The sequence below is a fragment of the Python bivittatus genome, unplaced genomic scaffold, assembly GCF_059951505.1.
Source record: "Python bivittatus isolate LINGU-HERP-01145 unplaced genomic scaffold, Pbiv_v1 ctg000850_np1212, whole genome shotgun sequence".
In the NCBI taxonomy this organism is placed as follows: domain Eukaryota; kingdom Metazoa; phylum Chordata; class Lepidosauria; order Squamata; family Pythonidae; genus Python; species Python bivittatus.
The window spans coordinates 1,138,820-1,156,882 of record NW_028277112.1 but is presented as its reverse complement, the minus strand read 5'-3'; the positions used below and the strand labels follow the sequence as shown (position 1 = coordinate 1,156,882).

The 18,063-nt window shown below is 35.9% G+C and overlaps 1 protein-coding gene across 4 annotated transcripts in view; it reads left to right on the top strand.

Annotated features, from left to right (window-relative positions):
- The window catches only part of ADAMTS6 (ADAM metallopeptidase with thrombospondin type 1 motif 6), a 156,687-nt gene that overhangs the window by 129,944 nt on the left and 8,680 nt on the right, over nucleotides 1-18,063 (top strand). For all 4 annotated transcript variants that reach the window (XM_088130337.1, XM_025163324.2, XM_088130336.1 and 1 more), the window contains 6 exons: nucleotides 9-172; nucleotides 728-866; nucleotides 7,653-7,782; nucleotides 13,044-13,248; nucleotides 14,536-14,712; nucleotides 17,014-17,170. In XM_088130337.1, coding sequence (XP_087986463.1) covers nucleotides 9-172; nucleotides 728-866; nucleotides 7,653-7,782; nucleotides 13,044-13,248; nucleotides 14,536-14,712; nucleotides 17,014-17,170 — 972 coding nt within the window. The remainder of the gene's footprint in view (nucleotides 1-8; nucleotides 173-727; nucleotides 867-7,652; nucleotides 7,783-13,043; nucleotides 13,249-14,535; nucleotides 14,713-17,013; nucleotides 17,171-18,063) is intronic.

Genomic DNA, 18,063 nt, shown 5'->3' with positions numbered 1-18,063 from the left:
TTTTTAAGCTTTAAAAACTGAGGAGGATGATTATTATATTAATGGAGCCTGGACTATTGATTGGCCTAGAAAATTTGATGTTGCTGGAACAGCTTTCCATTACAAAAGGCCAGCAGATGAACCAGAATCTTTGGAAGGTTTAGGTCCTACTTCAGAAAACCTTATAGTCATGGTAAAGTATTTTTATTGCCTTTTAAAAATAAAAAGTAGATTAAACTATTTCATTTTATAATTTGCTTGTCTAAGAAGTAATTTAGTCTTTTGTGTTGCATGTTTTAAGACTGCATCACTTAGCGATGGAAATTCCGGTTCCAATTACTGTTGTTAACTGAGGATTACCTGTATGCTTTATCAGTCATGATTCTATTATCTTCTTTAAACCTGGTATCTTCCTATGGCAGCATAAGTAGTTATACATTTAATCTGAAATATTTTCATGTATATGCCTTTGATATTTCAGAACATCTCTGGAACATGTATTTATATACTGGCTATTCCTTTTTCTGCTAGGCTTTAGAGATTATGGCAGATGCCACATTGGAAGGGAACACTCTAAAATTTAAATTTGAAAGGACTAAAGTAAATAATCTTAAATTCTAGAAATATCTGCACCGATGTTCAATTTTTTTTCTTGAAAATGAAGTTCAAAGTAATTAATTAAATGTTGATATACAGTGTTAATATATCAAAGTGTTTTAATGATATAACCAGTTATTTTCAACTGCAGATTTTACTACAGGAGCAAAACTTGGGGATAAGGTATAAATTCAATGTTCCCATCTCTCGTACTGGCAGTGGTGACAATGAAGTTGGCTTCACATGGAATCACCTGCCTTGGTCAGAATGCTCTGCTACTTGTGCTGGAGGTAAGTTAGCTTCTGACCATCTTGAAAGGCTAGCTAAATAGAAGTATCTGAAATATTTATAATGTAATAAAAGGAAACATATGTTGTTTCTGTTAATAGAAAAGTCATTGTTAACAATAACTTAACAACCCACATTCTTATTTATTGTGTTTTGGAGAGGGGCATGATGTTGATTTCTTTGTTTGCCAAAAAATTATGAAATAAGCCCATCTTAACAGCTGAGAATACTGTTTGAATGAGCATTGGTAGCTATCAGTAAGCTACAAGTGCTTACTGGTAGCTATCACTAAGCCATTGTGGTATGATAATTAAAAAGTTGGCTGAGCTTGGAAAAAGCCAGGTTCAAATCCACCATCAACCATGCATATTCATTGGGTGGACTTTGGGCCAATCACTCTTTCAAAGCCCAACCTAATTCACAGAGTTGCTGTTGTGAGATAAAATAAAGCCATTTTGAGCTTTTGGAGGAATGGTGTGACATACATCTAACCAACAATAGTTGCATATGAGGATAAGTGACACTTCAAAGAACAGCTATCATGGACTTTGAAGATATGGTGACATTCACCTTTCAGTTTTATTCAAAAGAACTGGAGAGGAAAAGAATACCAGAGGGAAACAACTATGTATGCAAAGGATATTTGGTTTCTGAGACATAATCTAAATTATTTGGATGATGGATTGCTGTCATAGGATGGGTTGCACTTTACAAGGACTAGTAAAACTGAGTTTGACTGAGGCATGGCAAGCTTGATCAGGCATCATGGCAAACTATATACTGTGGGGGTTGGAGATGAAAATCCTGAAGTAGGATTTTATTTCAGATAAAGACTAGTGCACTCTAGAAAGAAGTGGGAGTTTTACTATTTAGGGCCTATTCAACTGTTCATTCAAAGTAATAAAAGTAGTAGCAATGGGAAACTCTTTGGGTGGGACTAACTTGTGTCTATGTTGGGAGACAAACAGCCAAGCATAATACTTCCAGGAAAATTCCTGACAACCTGTGGACAACTTTCTCTTTGAAGAGGTACAGAAAGGCACAAAAACTCTCTTATCTTGGACTTGATTATAACAAATAGGAAAAACTTAGTCAAGAAAATGGAACAGGGGTGTTATCTAGATTAAGCAAGATTGAATTCTTACCACACCGACATCACAATTTCAGGAATCTGCTCTGATTAATATATAATTTAGCTAAAGTGATTTTGAAATGTGCTTGGGCATATACCATTACTGCACCATAAAAACAATCCACTAATACAGGACTATATAAAATTGTATAGTTTTTAACTATATCAACATGTATTTGGCTAGCCAGTTCATAAGTGGGTTGACTGTATTATTTGGCTTTAGGATTCCTCCTTTTGTCAGCCAATTCTTCCACTAATTTTATGAAAAATGTCTTATTTTGGCACCTGCACCAGCAATTGTTAAAGCCAGCATAATAGAACTTGTGTTTATGTTTAAGTGTGTTTCCTTCTTAATAATTTTTTAATGGAAAATACAAATGTGAATTAGAAATCAAATTCCCCCTGGGGTTTAAAGATTCCCCTCATTACTATCTTTTTTTATATACTCTAGCTTTAAAAAGCTTCTCTCAGCTTTTCTTGAGCCAAACAAGAGGAAATAAATATTTAAGGGGATAAACTGTAAGGTTAGAAACTGTGAGGGTGAGAAATGAAGAGAGTCAACACCTGCCCCCTTGAAATTACAGCCACAATATGTTTGTGTCTATGTTATATTAACAGTTGAAGAGATCAATCTGTGACTGAAGCAGTTTCTCTTAGTCTGTTTCAGTAACAATAACAATGTTCCCTCGTTTTCTCTGCCGAGAATTACTAATTATCTCCTGATCTCTCTTTTTTTTTCCTTATTTTTAATAAGTGTTTTCATTTAGATATTGTATTTTCATCTTTACAAATTGTCTTAGAATCTGTCCTGATAAGCAAAAGTGAAAAATTATTTTAAATAAATAAAATCAAAAAGGATTGACATCTAGTTCTTACCCCTCTATCTGTGCAGGTGCTAATTGCTATTGTTTTTCTATCAACTGTTTTTTATTTCTCTTTTTAAATTTTTCTGTTCAAAAATTGAACCATTTGTCATTTCTATTTGATGCAAAGTATTTACGTGAAAGGGAAACAAGGGGTTTTGTTTAGTTTTCCTGTGGAAGTGTTGGGCTTACGTCACCTGGGAACACAATAATTAGATAACCCTGTTGAAAGTGAAGAAGTGGATAGGAGATGAAACTAATGAAAACATGTCCTAAGCATGTTTACTTCAGAGTAAGAGCCACAGAACTAAATATTGCTTACTGTGGAGTAACCATACAGATGTTTCTTTGTGCCTGAGACCAGCACTAAGAGATCTGTTGATTCATTTCCTTGTTACCTCAATGATTTCTTCTGTAGTTTTTATCTCAGCTTGCATGAAAGAACTGGACTAAGCAGACCCACCTCCAGTAGAGCATCACCTCTGTATAATTACCTCGGAATAAGAGTAACTGAAGTCAGTGTAGTAATTAATTTTATTAATATTAGCTTTGGAGCAATGCTTCTGACCAGTATGTACACACACACACACATAGAGTATATACATTTCTTGGGGAATGATTTAGTGTAAGTTGACAAACCTAGATTGTTTTAAATTCAAGGAGTAAATAGAGTAGCTTTATGTGGGCATGGTTATTATCTAGGCTTGGGACTGGGTAAGTAATTTTTCAGTTTCTCCTACACTATAAATTAAAATAGTTCATTCAGATTCTCTGTAATTTCCTTGTCTTCCTTCATACTACTCTGCCCCTTTAATATCTAAATAGTCCTGCAACCTGTTTCCTATTTCTGATATACCTAAAGATATTTTGTTAATAATTTGTGCCTCAAATTTATTCTTTGCTAGCTTTATTGTAGCTATATAACAAAAGATTGGACTTTAGATTAAAAGTATAAAACAGTTATACATTTACCTATACTAGTCATATTTTGATATTGATCCAAAGAAACAATGTCCATGTGGAGAGAAAGCAGGAAATTGACAAATATGATCTATCTTTTAAGCCAGTGTTTCTCCAATTTAGTAATTTTAAGATGGGTACTTCAGCTCCCAGAATTCTTCAGTCAGCATGCTGGCTGGGGAACTCTGAGAGTTGAAGTCCATACATCTTAAAGTTACCAAGGTTGAGAAATACTCTTTTAAGTCACAAATCAAAACTGAATTTACACTGTATATGATAACTAGAATGAATGTGATTTTTAGCAAGGACAACATATACTCAAGATATAATTATGTATCTTCACAAAGTATATAAATCTCACCTGGGTCTCCCCATGCACTACAAAAAGTATCACCAATAATGGACGGGGCATGTAGAGACAGACTTAGACCCAACAGAAACAATGGGAATTTCTTTCCTTTTCTGTGTCCCTGTAGTCCTCTGTCCAGTTCCTAGAGATCTCCCTTTGGAAGAGGTTTGAAGTTGTATAATACCAAAAAAAAACCCCTGGGGTTTTGAATGGTCACTCATGTCATGTATAAACCAAAAGGCACAGAAAGCTTTGCGTTGTCATTAATATCTGCCACGGCAATGCTCTTTGTAGAAGGATACAACATCTCTTCTATTCCTGTAACTAGAAATTGTCAAGCATACTGTCACAATGCCACTTACAGTTCAAATACATGTAAATTAACAAGGTGCAAGCATGTACCAAAACTTATTTGTACTATTACTAATAACATAACTGTACCTCATTTGGTGTATTTTACTGGGTACCAAATACAGTTCAATATAGCATCACTTATGCCAGTAATACTCAAAAAAGGATAAGAAACTGAGGCCTTGTTTATTCAAATCATATACCCAAATCTCTGGAGGAACAACCTTTACAAGATGTGACAATATTGCCTCTAATCCAGCAGTTTGATGCAAGCTATTTTCAAGAATGATACCCCATGTGAGAACTGGAGCTGTATATCCATGTTTATTCTTTGGACCAGCCTCAATGACATATCCAAAGCTTGGGCCTGAGTGTCTTGTTTAAGTGGTATACAATCATATATTTATTTGGGCAATGTTATACAAGTGTATGGGTCCTTGAATGCTGGCTGTGATATCATTCTATTATTTTCTGAGGAAAATAATGGGCAACAATTTAATTTGGAAATTATGGAACATAATCTGATTTTATATTTCAAAAGACCCAGTGCGCTCCTGACAGCAATATAATAGCAGTTATGTGATAAAATTTTTGTATGATAAAATCACAGGACTATGCAGTGGAGTGTAGGATTCCTCTCTGTGCTTTATCATACTGCGCCTCTAATGCCCATTCCATAGGTATGAAAGTTAATTCCACCAGATGGACACTCTTTATGGTACTGTGTTTGAGCATATTGTGAATACTTGAGCCAGTTGCCAGACCTTCACCAAACAGGCATGGCATTTTAAATTCACCCATTGGTGGGATCTATTGTGGGAAGAAGTGCTTCAGGCATTAAGCCTGATGCCTCTGTGCTCAGCTGTTAGCCACTACCAAGATGGCATCTACAGCTATACTTCCTCAAAGGCACCAAAGCCACTACTGAATTAACCATTTCCACTGATAGCTTCAGCCTCAATATTATCAGACATATCAATATCAACTAATTCATTTTTCAAGAACTGAACAAGAGAATATATTGTGGGTAGTTGTCCCACAACATATTTGAAAGTAAAATGGGAGCAGTTGGCTTTGCAATGATGAATCCCATGATAATGTCTAACATTCATATTAAGGGTAAGTCTCCTTTGCTGCCAATATCATGCAACTACTGATCGTTGAAATTTTGAATTAATCAACCCTATATCCACTGCTACTGCTGCACTCTCAGCTACTAGACATTCCACTTGAAAAGACAATTACTACCTTGGGTTCTACTTTGGAGGTGAAATCCACGAGAACTCTGTGGATTTAAGACATGATAATATCTGGTGCTCTATTCCTTCAACCATTCTAATGGATGAGATATTTTGGTTCCAGAATTGGTCTCCTTCTTGTTGGTTGCTTTAGTACTGGTGCAAAAGTCTAGATTCTGAGTTGTTTTGCCGCTTGGCAAATGGCTCCCATTATTGATTTGGCTGCTTCTAAAATGATTATAGGTTTCAGTCTTCTTATTCTTGGAAGCACTCTGTGAGCCACTGGTATCAGTCATGGTATCATGAGTATTAATGTTAGTTTTCATGGCACCACGCTTATTCATTCATGGTCACCATCCAGAGAACTAGCACCATACTTGCCAATGAAGTAGTACAACCACTCTTCCTAAATGGCTGCCCTCCATAGTTGTGGCTGCCATCTTTAATTTTGCCCACCCCCCGTGTGCTTTGTGCTATACAGACATTGTTTCCTTGTTTATCAATTATGTATGAACAAATTTGTGTTATATAAACATCTGCTACATGAGAACTGACTGTTCTAATCAGGTCTGACCTTGCTTAACTTTTCAATATTGGCCAGCTAGATGCTGCCACCTGCTGTGACTATTGAAATATTAGCAAAGAATGGTAGGAAAAATAAGAATAAAGTCTTAACATTATGTAGTTCACCTGCTGCAGACTATGCATTTAGGTTTTTAAGACACTCACATACAAATATCTCAAATGCAATTGCAATTAAATAAATGTCATGCAATGGCAGGTTTAAAGTTAACTTAGAGAAATCATTTGCTTGGTAAATTGACATTGAATAAAAGTCACAAAAACAATTTCATGAAGTTACTTATTACTTCAGACAATTTTAGATGTTAGAAGTAATATTAACAAAATATTTGCATCAGTTAAAAATATAATTGTTTTCAGCACAATATTAAAATGGAAATTAAGTTATGGCAATATTTTTTCACTAACACTGTTTGGCAGAGCAAAGACAGATAAATATTATACCAAAAAATATTTTTATTTCAGACCCTTCCAATTCCATTGCCTATTAATTGATCTTATATATGGCAAGACTTTTTCATTTATACATAATTATTTTAAAAAATAGAACAGGACAACTGATACAATATTAGCAAAGATAGATGTCTAGATAAACCAAAGTTAATATTCTGATATTTTTCAATTAACCCATTTTGCTGACATTATCAGAAATTCCAAGAAAGTTTGATGGACACAAATTGTGTTTTAGTTTTTCTATTTTATTTCTTTTTCTCTTGCAAAATGAAAACATCTCTGCCTATGCTGATACTGATTTAGACGTCATTGTCTCAGAAATGCATGTACAAATAGACATTGTTTTTAAGTGTGCTTCCAGACAAATCCATGTAATTCTTGTCAACTAGATTAGTTAATCATTCATTTGTAATTCAACTGTGTTTTTCCACTACTTTTTAATGCTTTTATTTGCCACATCAATTAAACAAAATGAAAAAATGAAAAAAATAGAATTACTGACTAATGTCTTTTGATGGATAGCAGTAAGAGCTATGTATCTGAAATCACCTTTTAGTTGCACAAAAACTGTGGAAAAGAAGATACAGAAACTGCATATCTATTGAATTTGCAGTATACTTCAGTGGTAAAGCAGGATGGATCACCTGTAGAGCTGAATGCTGCTGACAACCATCCAGCAGGTGCTTGAAATCTTCCTCTTTTTGTAGCCTCAAGAAAGTAGCAAAACCATGAAGGCTAAGGAATCCTGGATAGATTATATTCTATGACTTAACTGAGCTAGAGGGTCACAGATTCCCTTGGTTTAAAATAAGACAGTTAAAAATGAAGGAAACTTTAATATTATTCTGCTCCTTCCTAAGGTATGCAGAAACAAGAAATAGTATGCAAAAGGCTGGATGACAGTTCTCTAGTCCAGAACAATTACTGTGATCCTGATAGTAAGCTACCAGAAAATCAAAGAGCCTGCAACACTGAGCCTTGTCCACCTGAGTAAGTACTTAATATATTTATTCATTCTATTCCATGCTATTTATATTTTCAGACTGAAAGTACTGCAATAGGACCAACTGAGCAATTAGTCCAGAGTCAAATAAAGAACATGATCCAATGGACAATTATATATATATGAAAGAATCAATGTTAATTAGGACTTTTGAAAATAATTTTTGAGAATTCACTGCTCTCCCTTGCCCACCTGCCTACCTGCCTGCAAAGACTCTAAAAAGCCAGCTAGATATGGATTTCCTTCTACCAGCTACATTTCTGAACCATTCTGGAACAGTAATATCCATTAAATTCCACATGAGACTGTTGCAGTATACAGTATGTAGGATTGTCTTTGAAGACCATTGGGAAACTTCAGTTAGTTAAATAAAAATACAATTGCTAGATTACTAACCTGATCTTATTGACTCTGAAAGACCTCATCAGTTCTTAGTTCATTTCCAGTCATAAATCAAAGTACTGCTGATTATCTTTAAATTTTTACATGGTTTGCACTTGGAGATACCTGAATGAGTGTTTCTTCTACAGGAATCTGCCTTCACACAAGTATCATTTTCAGAAACTCTATACTATGTGCACTTGCCTTTAGAAGAAGGGTGGGTAGTGGTACTAAAGGGACCTTCTAAATTGGCTTTGAAATAAAGTTGTGCAAATCATTTGACAAGACCCTCAAAGCTGTGAGTCAGCTGCAACCGTCTGAAAGCTTGGCTGCTTCAAGGCCCTTGGCAAACATGCCCAGAAGCTACTTTTGCTGAAATAACTGTCATTGATTGCTATCTATTTGCACAGACATACTACGATTGGGTTTTTAAATATATTCAATTGTTATAGTGTTTATTTTACTGCCTTTCTCTTTTTATATAACTATCTTAATTATACATTTTATAATATGCTTATTTATTATAAGCGTATTGATTTAATGTTTATATTTATATATTTAAGCATTAGTTACAATAGTGTACAAATACTGAAGGAAGAAATAATATTTTAAAGAAATGAGTCACAAAAATCATTATCAACAAAATTTCACAAAACAAAGCATCAGCGAAACCTTACTGACAGTCACATACTTTATAAATCTTTTATACTTGTTTTTGAAAGTAAACTAACTTGTGTCAGTGATCACACGTAGTGCAGAATTTTCAATGTACAATACACTTCATCAGCAGCTTCAGCAGTGACAGTCCCTGGATTCAAAATGGCAGGTGCGGCCGGGCACAGTCGCCTGGTTGTGCTACCATTTGGCATCCAGTGATGCTGCAGACACCCCTGCAAAAATGTTTCCTTATGTCCCAATGAAAGTAGACTGACTTAATTATCAATAAAAAAAACTCTGTGAAATTGAGTTACAAAACAATAAATATAAGAATCCTAAAGTGTGATCTTAGATATAGCTGTACTATAACAATGATTTGAAAAAAAATTAAGAATACATTAATGAAGCATTTTATGAAAAGTAAATTCTCTTATGCAATGCTCAGTACATCAAAATAAAATGGCTATGGTATATAAAACTGGCTGTTTATGTGTATAAAATGAAATGTAAATTAGGACTGAGGAAAAATGGAAGAAGGAAATGTAAGAGAAAGTTTTATAATATTAAGAACTGTGAACAGATATTTATTCTCTTTCTTTCATATACAGGTAGTCCTCGTTTAATGACTACAATAGGGACTAAGAAATTCATCACTAAGTAGGGCAGTCGTTAAGCAAGGTATCACATGACTTTACCTGATTTTACATTTTTTGCAGTTTGTTAAGCGAATCACTGCAATTGTTAAGTGAATCATGTGGTCATTAAGCAAATCACACACTCATTAAGTGAATCATGGAGCTTCCCATTGATTTTGCTTGCTGGAAACCGGCCATCACGTGGAAAATGGCAATCACGTGACCCTGGGTTGCTGCAACTGTTGAAAATGCGAGCTAGTTGCCAAGTGCCCGGATCACAATCACATGACTGTGGTGTACTGGGACGGACATAAGTGGGAGGACAGGTCATAAATAGCTTTTTTCAGTGCCGTCGTAACATCAAACGGTTGTTAGATGAATGGTCATTAAGCGAGGACTACCTGTACAATTAACACCTGTAACATTTAACAAACATGATTTGAGATAAATTTGAGAGAAGACAAAATAAAGTACTTTTCCATTAATATTTTTATTGCTCTAATATACAAAAACAAAAGAATGGGGGAAAAGAGGAAAAAAGAGCTTAAACACATCATTAAACTATGACCTGATAAAATAACATTATCAATCCTTATGTCTATAAAAAACAGCTCATAAACAGAAAGCTAACACATATTGGTGATCCAGAATTGTCACACTGCCTTTCCAACAGTGAAGCAAAATGTCTTTTGCTGCCCCCTTCAATAAATCCATAATTATTTTTACAATTTTAAGTTCTACATTTTCGTTATATAATATAGAAATGCAGTCACATCTTTTAACTGTGTTTATCTTTTAATGCCATATTAACAGAGTTATGGATATTAAACCAAAATGGGGCAGCAGTGGTGGGCAGGTCCATGTCATATGAGCAAATTGTCCCATGCCCAACTTTTACATTTCCAACATAATGAAGTTAATGCCAACTCTTTAAATATTCTGCAGGAAACTTGAAAAAATTATCTGTTGTGGAATTAGTCTTGTTTTAAGATTGCAAGAAACATTTAATATTCTTTGAGTCTCCTAGCCATTGATCTTTGTTCCTTCCATATAACTAACATCTCCATTAGTGATACTCTTTATGAAAAAAAGTATAGATTTGGATTATCCAAAGCACATTCCAATACTGATAACACTTCAGAAGTTTTAGATTCTGCAAATGCACCTGGACTAAAATGCCCAGATTAAAATCAATAAATGTTTTAATTGAATTTACTGCCAGTTTGCAGTTTTAGGCAACCTTAGTTCTTTTGCAATACTCAATTTGTAATATGCTGATCTAAAGAATTAATATCCCTTCTTACCCATGACTTCTAAAAAAGAAAAAGAGAGAGAAGGGAAGATTTATGTGCTATTTCAAGTTAGCATTATCCCAAAATGTAACTTTGTGATGTGAGTAAGAATCAAAACTATACTTTTAGACTTAATTTTACTACAACTGCCTTGAAGGATTGAAGAAATGCAGGAAATACAATAGTGCTGTGGCTAAAATAGAGCAAATCTCCTGCCATAATGCCACAGAGATCACTTAGTAATTTTAGAAATGTGCCTATGATTTGATCACTTTGACAAACTAGAACAAATACAGAGTGGGGCTACCCAGATGGTGAGCGGATTGGTAACCAAATCCTAAGAGGAATGCTTTAAAGAATGGTGCATATTTAGCCTATGTAAGAGAAGGTTGACGGGAGATAGCAGTGTTCAGATATTTAAAGCACATTCCTTGTTGTCATATAGTGGAAGGCGTGGACTTGTTCTCTGTCACCTGAGAGGGCAGGACCAAAATGAGTGTTTGAGCTACAGGGAAATAAATTCAGATTATATAGTATGAGGAATGTTCTGATGATAAGAGCTGACAACTAGTAAAATATGCTGCCTCATGAAGTGGTATGTTCCCCCTATACTGGTGATCTTCAAACAGAGGGTGGATCACCATCTGTCCAAAATGTTTAAGTAGATCCTTCACTGAGAAGGGAGTTAACTAGGTAACCAATGTGGTACCTTCCATCTTTATGGTGCTATGATTCCATATAAAAATTGAAAGTCCCCATCATCACATGATCGCCATAATTTAGATTTCGAAAGTCTAGAGGCTTGTCTTTTGCATTAAAAATGTCTTAATATCTTAGCAATCTGTTTAAAGTAATTTTAAAATATTAGTATAGAACTACCTCTTAGTAAATATATCAATCTTGAAGTAATACTCATTTTATAATTTTCCTCACTAACTATTTTAATTTTGATGTGAGATTCTAAAAATGGTTTATTAACAACCACAAATGAAGAAAGTTTCCTTGGAATAATTATTTCCTGTTACTTAAAAGAATTCGAGTAGCAATTAAAACCCATATTATTATTACACATTTCTATAGAAACATTAGACGCTAATGTTAGGGTTAGTTAGTTTTGGTATAGAAGCTACACAACTATCAATGGGACATTATATATATATATATATATATATATATATATATATATATATATATATAAAATTCCCCTCTCACCTCTATGGTTGGTATGTGTCTTCCTCAATCTTGGGTCCTCTACCAGAGGTAGATACTGGGAGTGTGAGGGTTCTGTGCAGTAACTTAGCTGTTCCTAGCACTGCACTCTTCTGGATAGAGAGCTCTGATCTTGTTCCTGGGATCTCTCCCAGCTTAGGAGTCACAGCCCTGAGTGCTCCTACCACCATTGGGACCACTTTGGACTTTACTTTCCACATCCTCTCTAGTTCCTCCTTCAAGCCCTGGTACTTCTCCAGCTTCTCATACTCCTCCTTCCTGATGTTGCTGTCACTTGGCACTGCTACAGCTATCACCACCACTGTCTTCTGGTCCTTGTCTACTATTGTGATGTCTGGTTGATTGGCCAGTACCTGCTTGTCCATCTGGATCTGGAAGTCCCACAGGATCTTACACTATTATTCTCCATGACCTGTGGAATCTCCCAACTGGACATGGGAGGGTCTAGCCCATACACTGTGCAGATGTTCCTGTACACAATGCCAGTTACTTGGTTGTGCTGTTCAGTATATGTTGTTCCTGCCTGCATCTTACACCTTGTGTGTGTGTGTGTGTGTGTGCAGTTTGTATTTAATACAAGCTTATATTTAATTCCAGTCACTTTCATACTCAAAATGTCTTCTATTTGCCTAATAACAGAGTCCAATTATTCAAATTTAAAGAAGAGGAGATAAGAGATATCATTGATAGATGATGTGATAATTCCAATTATTTGGGGCAAAGAACTCAATATATATCTTATACTACTCAGTGGATAACCATCTGGAATAGATCTTTTCTTGTTTTAATAAATTTAATGTTGAATAAGCAGCATTAGGATGAATCTTAGGAAGAACCACATTATGTAAAATTTATTAATTTCTTCCTCAGTTACATTTGGGAGTATTATATAATTGAGAGTAAAATTGTAAAAATTCTAATTTATTGAGTCAGAAACATTATACATTTTAAATATACAGTTTTCTCCAAGTCTCAGTTATACACACTTGTTAGTTGTGTGGGTAGTCATTTCATTTGTTGAACTAATAATACGTCCCAATATTCTTCCTATAGATGGTTTATAGGTGATTGGTCAGAATGCAGTAAGACCTGTGATGGAGGAACAAGATCACGAACTGTTCTGTGTATCAGGAAGATTGGACCTTCTGAAGAGGAGACATTGGAGAGCACTCACTGTTTAACACATCACCCAGTTGAAAAAGAGTCCTGTAACAATCAATCTTGCCCCCCACAGTGGGTTCCTTTGGATTGGTCAGAAGTGAGTGAAAGTGAAAACTCCTTAAGTAACCAGTTTCAACAGGATATATTACAATGTATCTAACTTGCTACTCTCTCTTACTAAATATGTTATATTCCAGCACTCTCAAATTTCTGTCCTCTATAAATCATGCATGGGACACCCATTGTCTGGGTTTGCACAGCATGCAAGTATAAACTAAAATGGAACTATGTAGTTTGTAGTTGGCATTTTATGGAAATTCATACTAGCAATACTCTCAGCTATATTCCTTTAGTGCTTCAACAATATATTGAGAACTTTGTTACTCCATACTGAAAAAATTGGATTCTGTAACCTGACAATCCAAATTCTAAACTCAGTACTACTCAGTATCAATTCAAAAGAGCTGAATTCTGGGCACAGTATTAAACAGTACATTTAACGAATTTGAATCATTTTCTTTTTATTTATTTAATTCCATATTGTTCCTTAACTGAACATTTCTTGAGCAGTTTACAGTAACATTATACTTGTATCAATAATTTATTTGGCATAATTGAGTTAGAATTATGGGAACAATTTTATGCCCAACTAATAATGTTTTTTCCTCACTTACCTGGAAATGAGACCCCATGCACACTACCTACTTTACCCATATCCAAACCTTTCCAAGTTTATATCTGCAGACAGAATGATTAGAACGTAAAGATGTGGTTTTAAGGAATACTTAAATTCTAAATTCTCCATCCTCAATGACACTTACAGAGGTGACCAAAAGTATTGGTGCTCCTCCACTTTTCCCCAAAGAATCCCAATTTGCCATGAAATAAATTGAAACTGATGCAAGGAAATGGCATCCACCATTCTTTATTCCATCGTCCATAAAGCAGACACTTTGCTTTGGATGAATGATTTAATATATTCTCGTAGATAATGAAACAAATGAAAATGGCATGGGTCAGAGACTTAATTGTACCTATTGAGTAACATCCTTCAGTGTAGAGGTAAAGGTGAGTAGAATTGCTGATCTATTATTGTGCCTTGCAGGTGAATGAACCACTTCGTTTGGTGTAGCGTTTCTAAAATACTTTTGACAGTTCATAATAGGTACAGATGTCACATTCAGTTCTGACACTTTGTCCAAGATTTTAGTGATAATGGATACTTTTAATCTGGCAAATAATTTTGTTTGCAATCTTCAGAATACAGAATCTTCTGTATATACTATAGATTTTCCTTTTGCATAGGGCTGTGTTGTTAACGTATTCATCTTTTCACATGTTTAAATATTTCCTTCTAAAGATCATGTATGCCTTTTGCTTGTAGTGTACTCCAAAATGTGGACCTGGCTTCAAGCATCGCATTGTTCTCTGCAAAAGCAGCGACCTTTCAAAAGCATTTCCAGCTGCACATTGCCCAGAAGAAAACAAGCCACCTGTCCGCGTGCGCTGCAGCTTGGGCAGGTGTCCTCCACCCCGATGGGTTACTGGAGACTGGGGACAGGTAACGTAGGCAAACATCTTGAGTATCTAAAATAGTACAGAAGTTCAGAAGACTAGCCACGTGAATCTGCTGCAGCAATAACTACAATGCGTACAACACTTATTAATAAATTTGTTGTGATATATACTCTCATCAGCTTCTATAATGGTTCCCTCTGTCAGGGGAAAAACCTCATTAAACACGGGAGACAGACACACCAGAACATAAGTCACTTCAAAGTTCTAAAAGCTTTATTAAAATTGTTAGTTTATCAAGCAATACCCATAGCTCAATAACACATAAGGTACTTACGTAAAATCACATTGCAATGAGGACCAGCATGAGCAAGCTGTCAGGTAAGACAGCTTGGCCAAGTGCCCCCGACCCCTTTGTTGCAACCCTTTTATCCTCACAAACCGCAAACCACAATCATGACTCAGGATTTGCAACTGAATCATAATGTCCTTGGTGCTAATTTTACCACACTTCCCTGTTCCATTCACCCTTGTCACGTCTTTTCCCATCAGCAGTTTGCTTAGTCTTGCAAGTATTTCCTGTTATTGCCCTAAAGGCCATATCAAAGCTAGCTTGGCTTTTATTAAATGTAATCAAAATTAGCATTAAAACATATTAATGGGTACTAATAATTTTCCTCTCACATCTCAAATGACATTAGGTGAAAAAACTTGGGTATGACATACACAGACCTCAGAAATGGATTTAAGAGGAAAAATCTCCTATTACTGTATTTTTCCGACTATAAGACGATACTTTTTTCTAAAATCCTTACGCTAAAAATTGAAGGGCGTCTTATTCAAGGAAGTCAGCTGAGGAGAGAACCGCGCGGTTGCAAAACTGCCCATACTTTGTCTCTGCAGACAGGCTTCCTCCTATTGCTAGCCTCCAATCACGAGTGAAATAGCTTGTCTCCCAAACGGACTTCCTCCAATCACGAGCCTTATGTAACTGATGTCAGCGGATGCTGAACAAACCAATTAGAGGAAGTCTGTTTGCAGAGACAAGCTCTTGGCAGTTTCACTCGTGATTGAATGTAATCAGTTATGCAAAAGAGCATGGAAATGGAGCTGCAGAGAGACGGTTTGGACCTCCTCCCACCGAGTGTATCAGGTCAATGTTAACTAATTACTAAATAAAAATGTGTTCTGCACTATCTTTAAATATTTAAATATTTAAAATATTGATTTCTTAATTTTGGGTTGGAAAAGTGGGGGTCATCTTGTGACTATCACTTTACTCTCAACTTATATTTTGTTTCCGTGAAACACCATCTCAGTTCATAGAACAGTATATCTTTTTTGTTTCTAATGAGGAAGGACACTTTGTAAATGTCTATTAAACTGTGCCTATGATGTATCTGCTGACAAACAGATTTTCCATCTCATTTGCCTCTCTTACATCAACAAAATAAAGTAGCAAAATTGCATGACTCCTTTCTGTGACAGCTATTAGCCAGTATATAGTGAAAATATTTTTTTTAGAAAAACAACTCTGCCTATTAAATGGCTACTTCTCTTATCAGCCAGTAATGCAGGAGTTTTTCCTTCTACTCATTTCCCTTTTTCTATATGAACAATTGTGGTTGCCCACCACAGCTAGTTTTTCATCAGCCATCATTTCAATGAGGCTGCTAACAAGGGATTATTTTAAAAAAGTAAGAAAGAAATCAGGCATTTGTGACCAAAGGTTGCTTCTGAAAGAAGCAGAATAATGAGGTCCTTAATATAGAATGAAATACAGGTGGTCCTCACTTAACAACCACTCATTCAGCAACCAAGTAGTACTTATGATTAGTCCTCAAAGTTCCAGCTGTTGCAGCATCCCCTGCAGTCATGTGATTGCAATCCAGAAATCTGGCTTGTGATTATGTCACAGCATCATGTGGTCACCCTTTGTGACCTTCTTTGCTGGCTTCCTACAAGCAAAGTCAATGGGGAAGCTGGCAGATGGTCACAAATGGCAACCACATGACATTTTCACTTAATGAAGGTGTGGGATTCACTTAATGACAGCAACCAGAAGTGCTGTCACTAAGCAGGGCAGTCATGTGACATCATGCTTTATGACCACATCGGTTAGTGATGGAAATTCCAGTCCCAATTACCGTTGTTAACCAAGGACTACCTGTACACTGGCTAATTTACATTGTACAATGTAGCACTAATCAGACTTTTCTACCACTGTCCTATATAGTGTTTCTATAAGTATTGTAAGTAAGTTCAGGATCTTGCTGCTTCTTTTGCTACTGAGACTTTGATCATTCCTTCCCACCTCCCTCCACTTTTTTTTTTTTTTATGACATAGTGTTCTGCGCAGTGTGGTCTCGGACAACAGATGAGAACTGTGCAGTGTCTCTCATATACTGGGCAAGCATCCAGTGATTGCCCTGATACTCTTCGCCCTCCATCAATGCAGCAGTGTGAGAGCAAATGTGACAGTACCCCTATCTCCAATGCAGAAGGTAAAGTTGGTTTTACTAATGTGTTTTAGCATTTTAAAATAAATCATGTAAATCATAATATTCAGAATTAATTTTATTTTATTGCCTGTATCCTCAGCATGATATCCATGGGTGGCCCAGTGTTGTCTTTGGTACTCATCAGAGTCCATGTTCCAGTTGACTTAATTTATTTTATTTTAAAGATTCTTTTAATGTAAGCCTAAATGAGAAGCTAGTTTGAAATAGAGCAAATTATCAGTTTCAGCTTTGGCTACTTCAGCCCATAAATGAGCATAAACAAAAGATCTGGACATCTAAGGATGACAACTCATCACATTTAACATCCATTTTAACTCTTGTTAAACATTTAATTAGACAATTAGAGTATTCTAATATTAGTGGTTAAGGCACCAGGCTAGAAACCAAAGACCATGAATTTTAGTCCTGCCTTAGGCACAAAGCCAGCTGGGTGACCTTGAGCCAGTCATTCTGTCTTAGCCCTAGAATGCAGGCAATGGTTCCACTTCTGAAAATATTGCCAAGAAAACTACAGGGATTAGTCCAGGCAGTTGCATCACTGACTCAAAGGCACAAAAAAGAGCAGTTGCTACCTACAACATCTGATGGATCTCGGAGGCGTGCCTTTTTGGTGGCTGCCCCAACCTTTGGAACAGCCTCCCACCTGACAACAGAGGGATCCCTTCCCTTTTAACTTTCTGGAGGGCTGTGAAGACCTGGGTCTTCCCCCAAGCACTGGGCTATGAGGTGGGTTGAGTTGTGAGGATGTTTGGTCTGGTGCCTGGTACCTTTGTTTTAAACCATGTTTTAGGGATTGTTGTGGGCTGCCTAGAGTCATTGTATGAGATAGGTGGCCATATAGGTCCTGTAAATAAACAAACAAACATTGCTTTTGT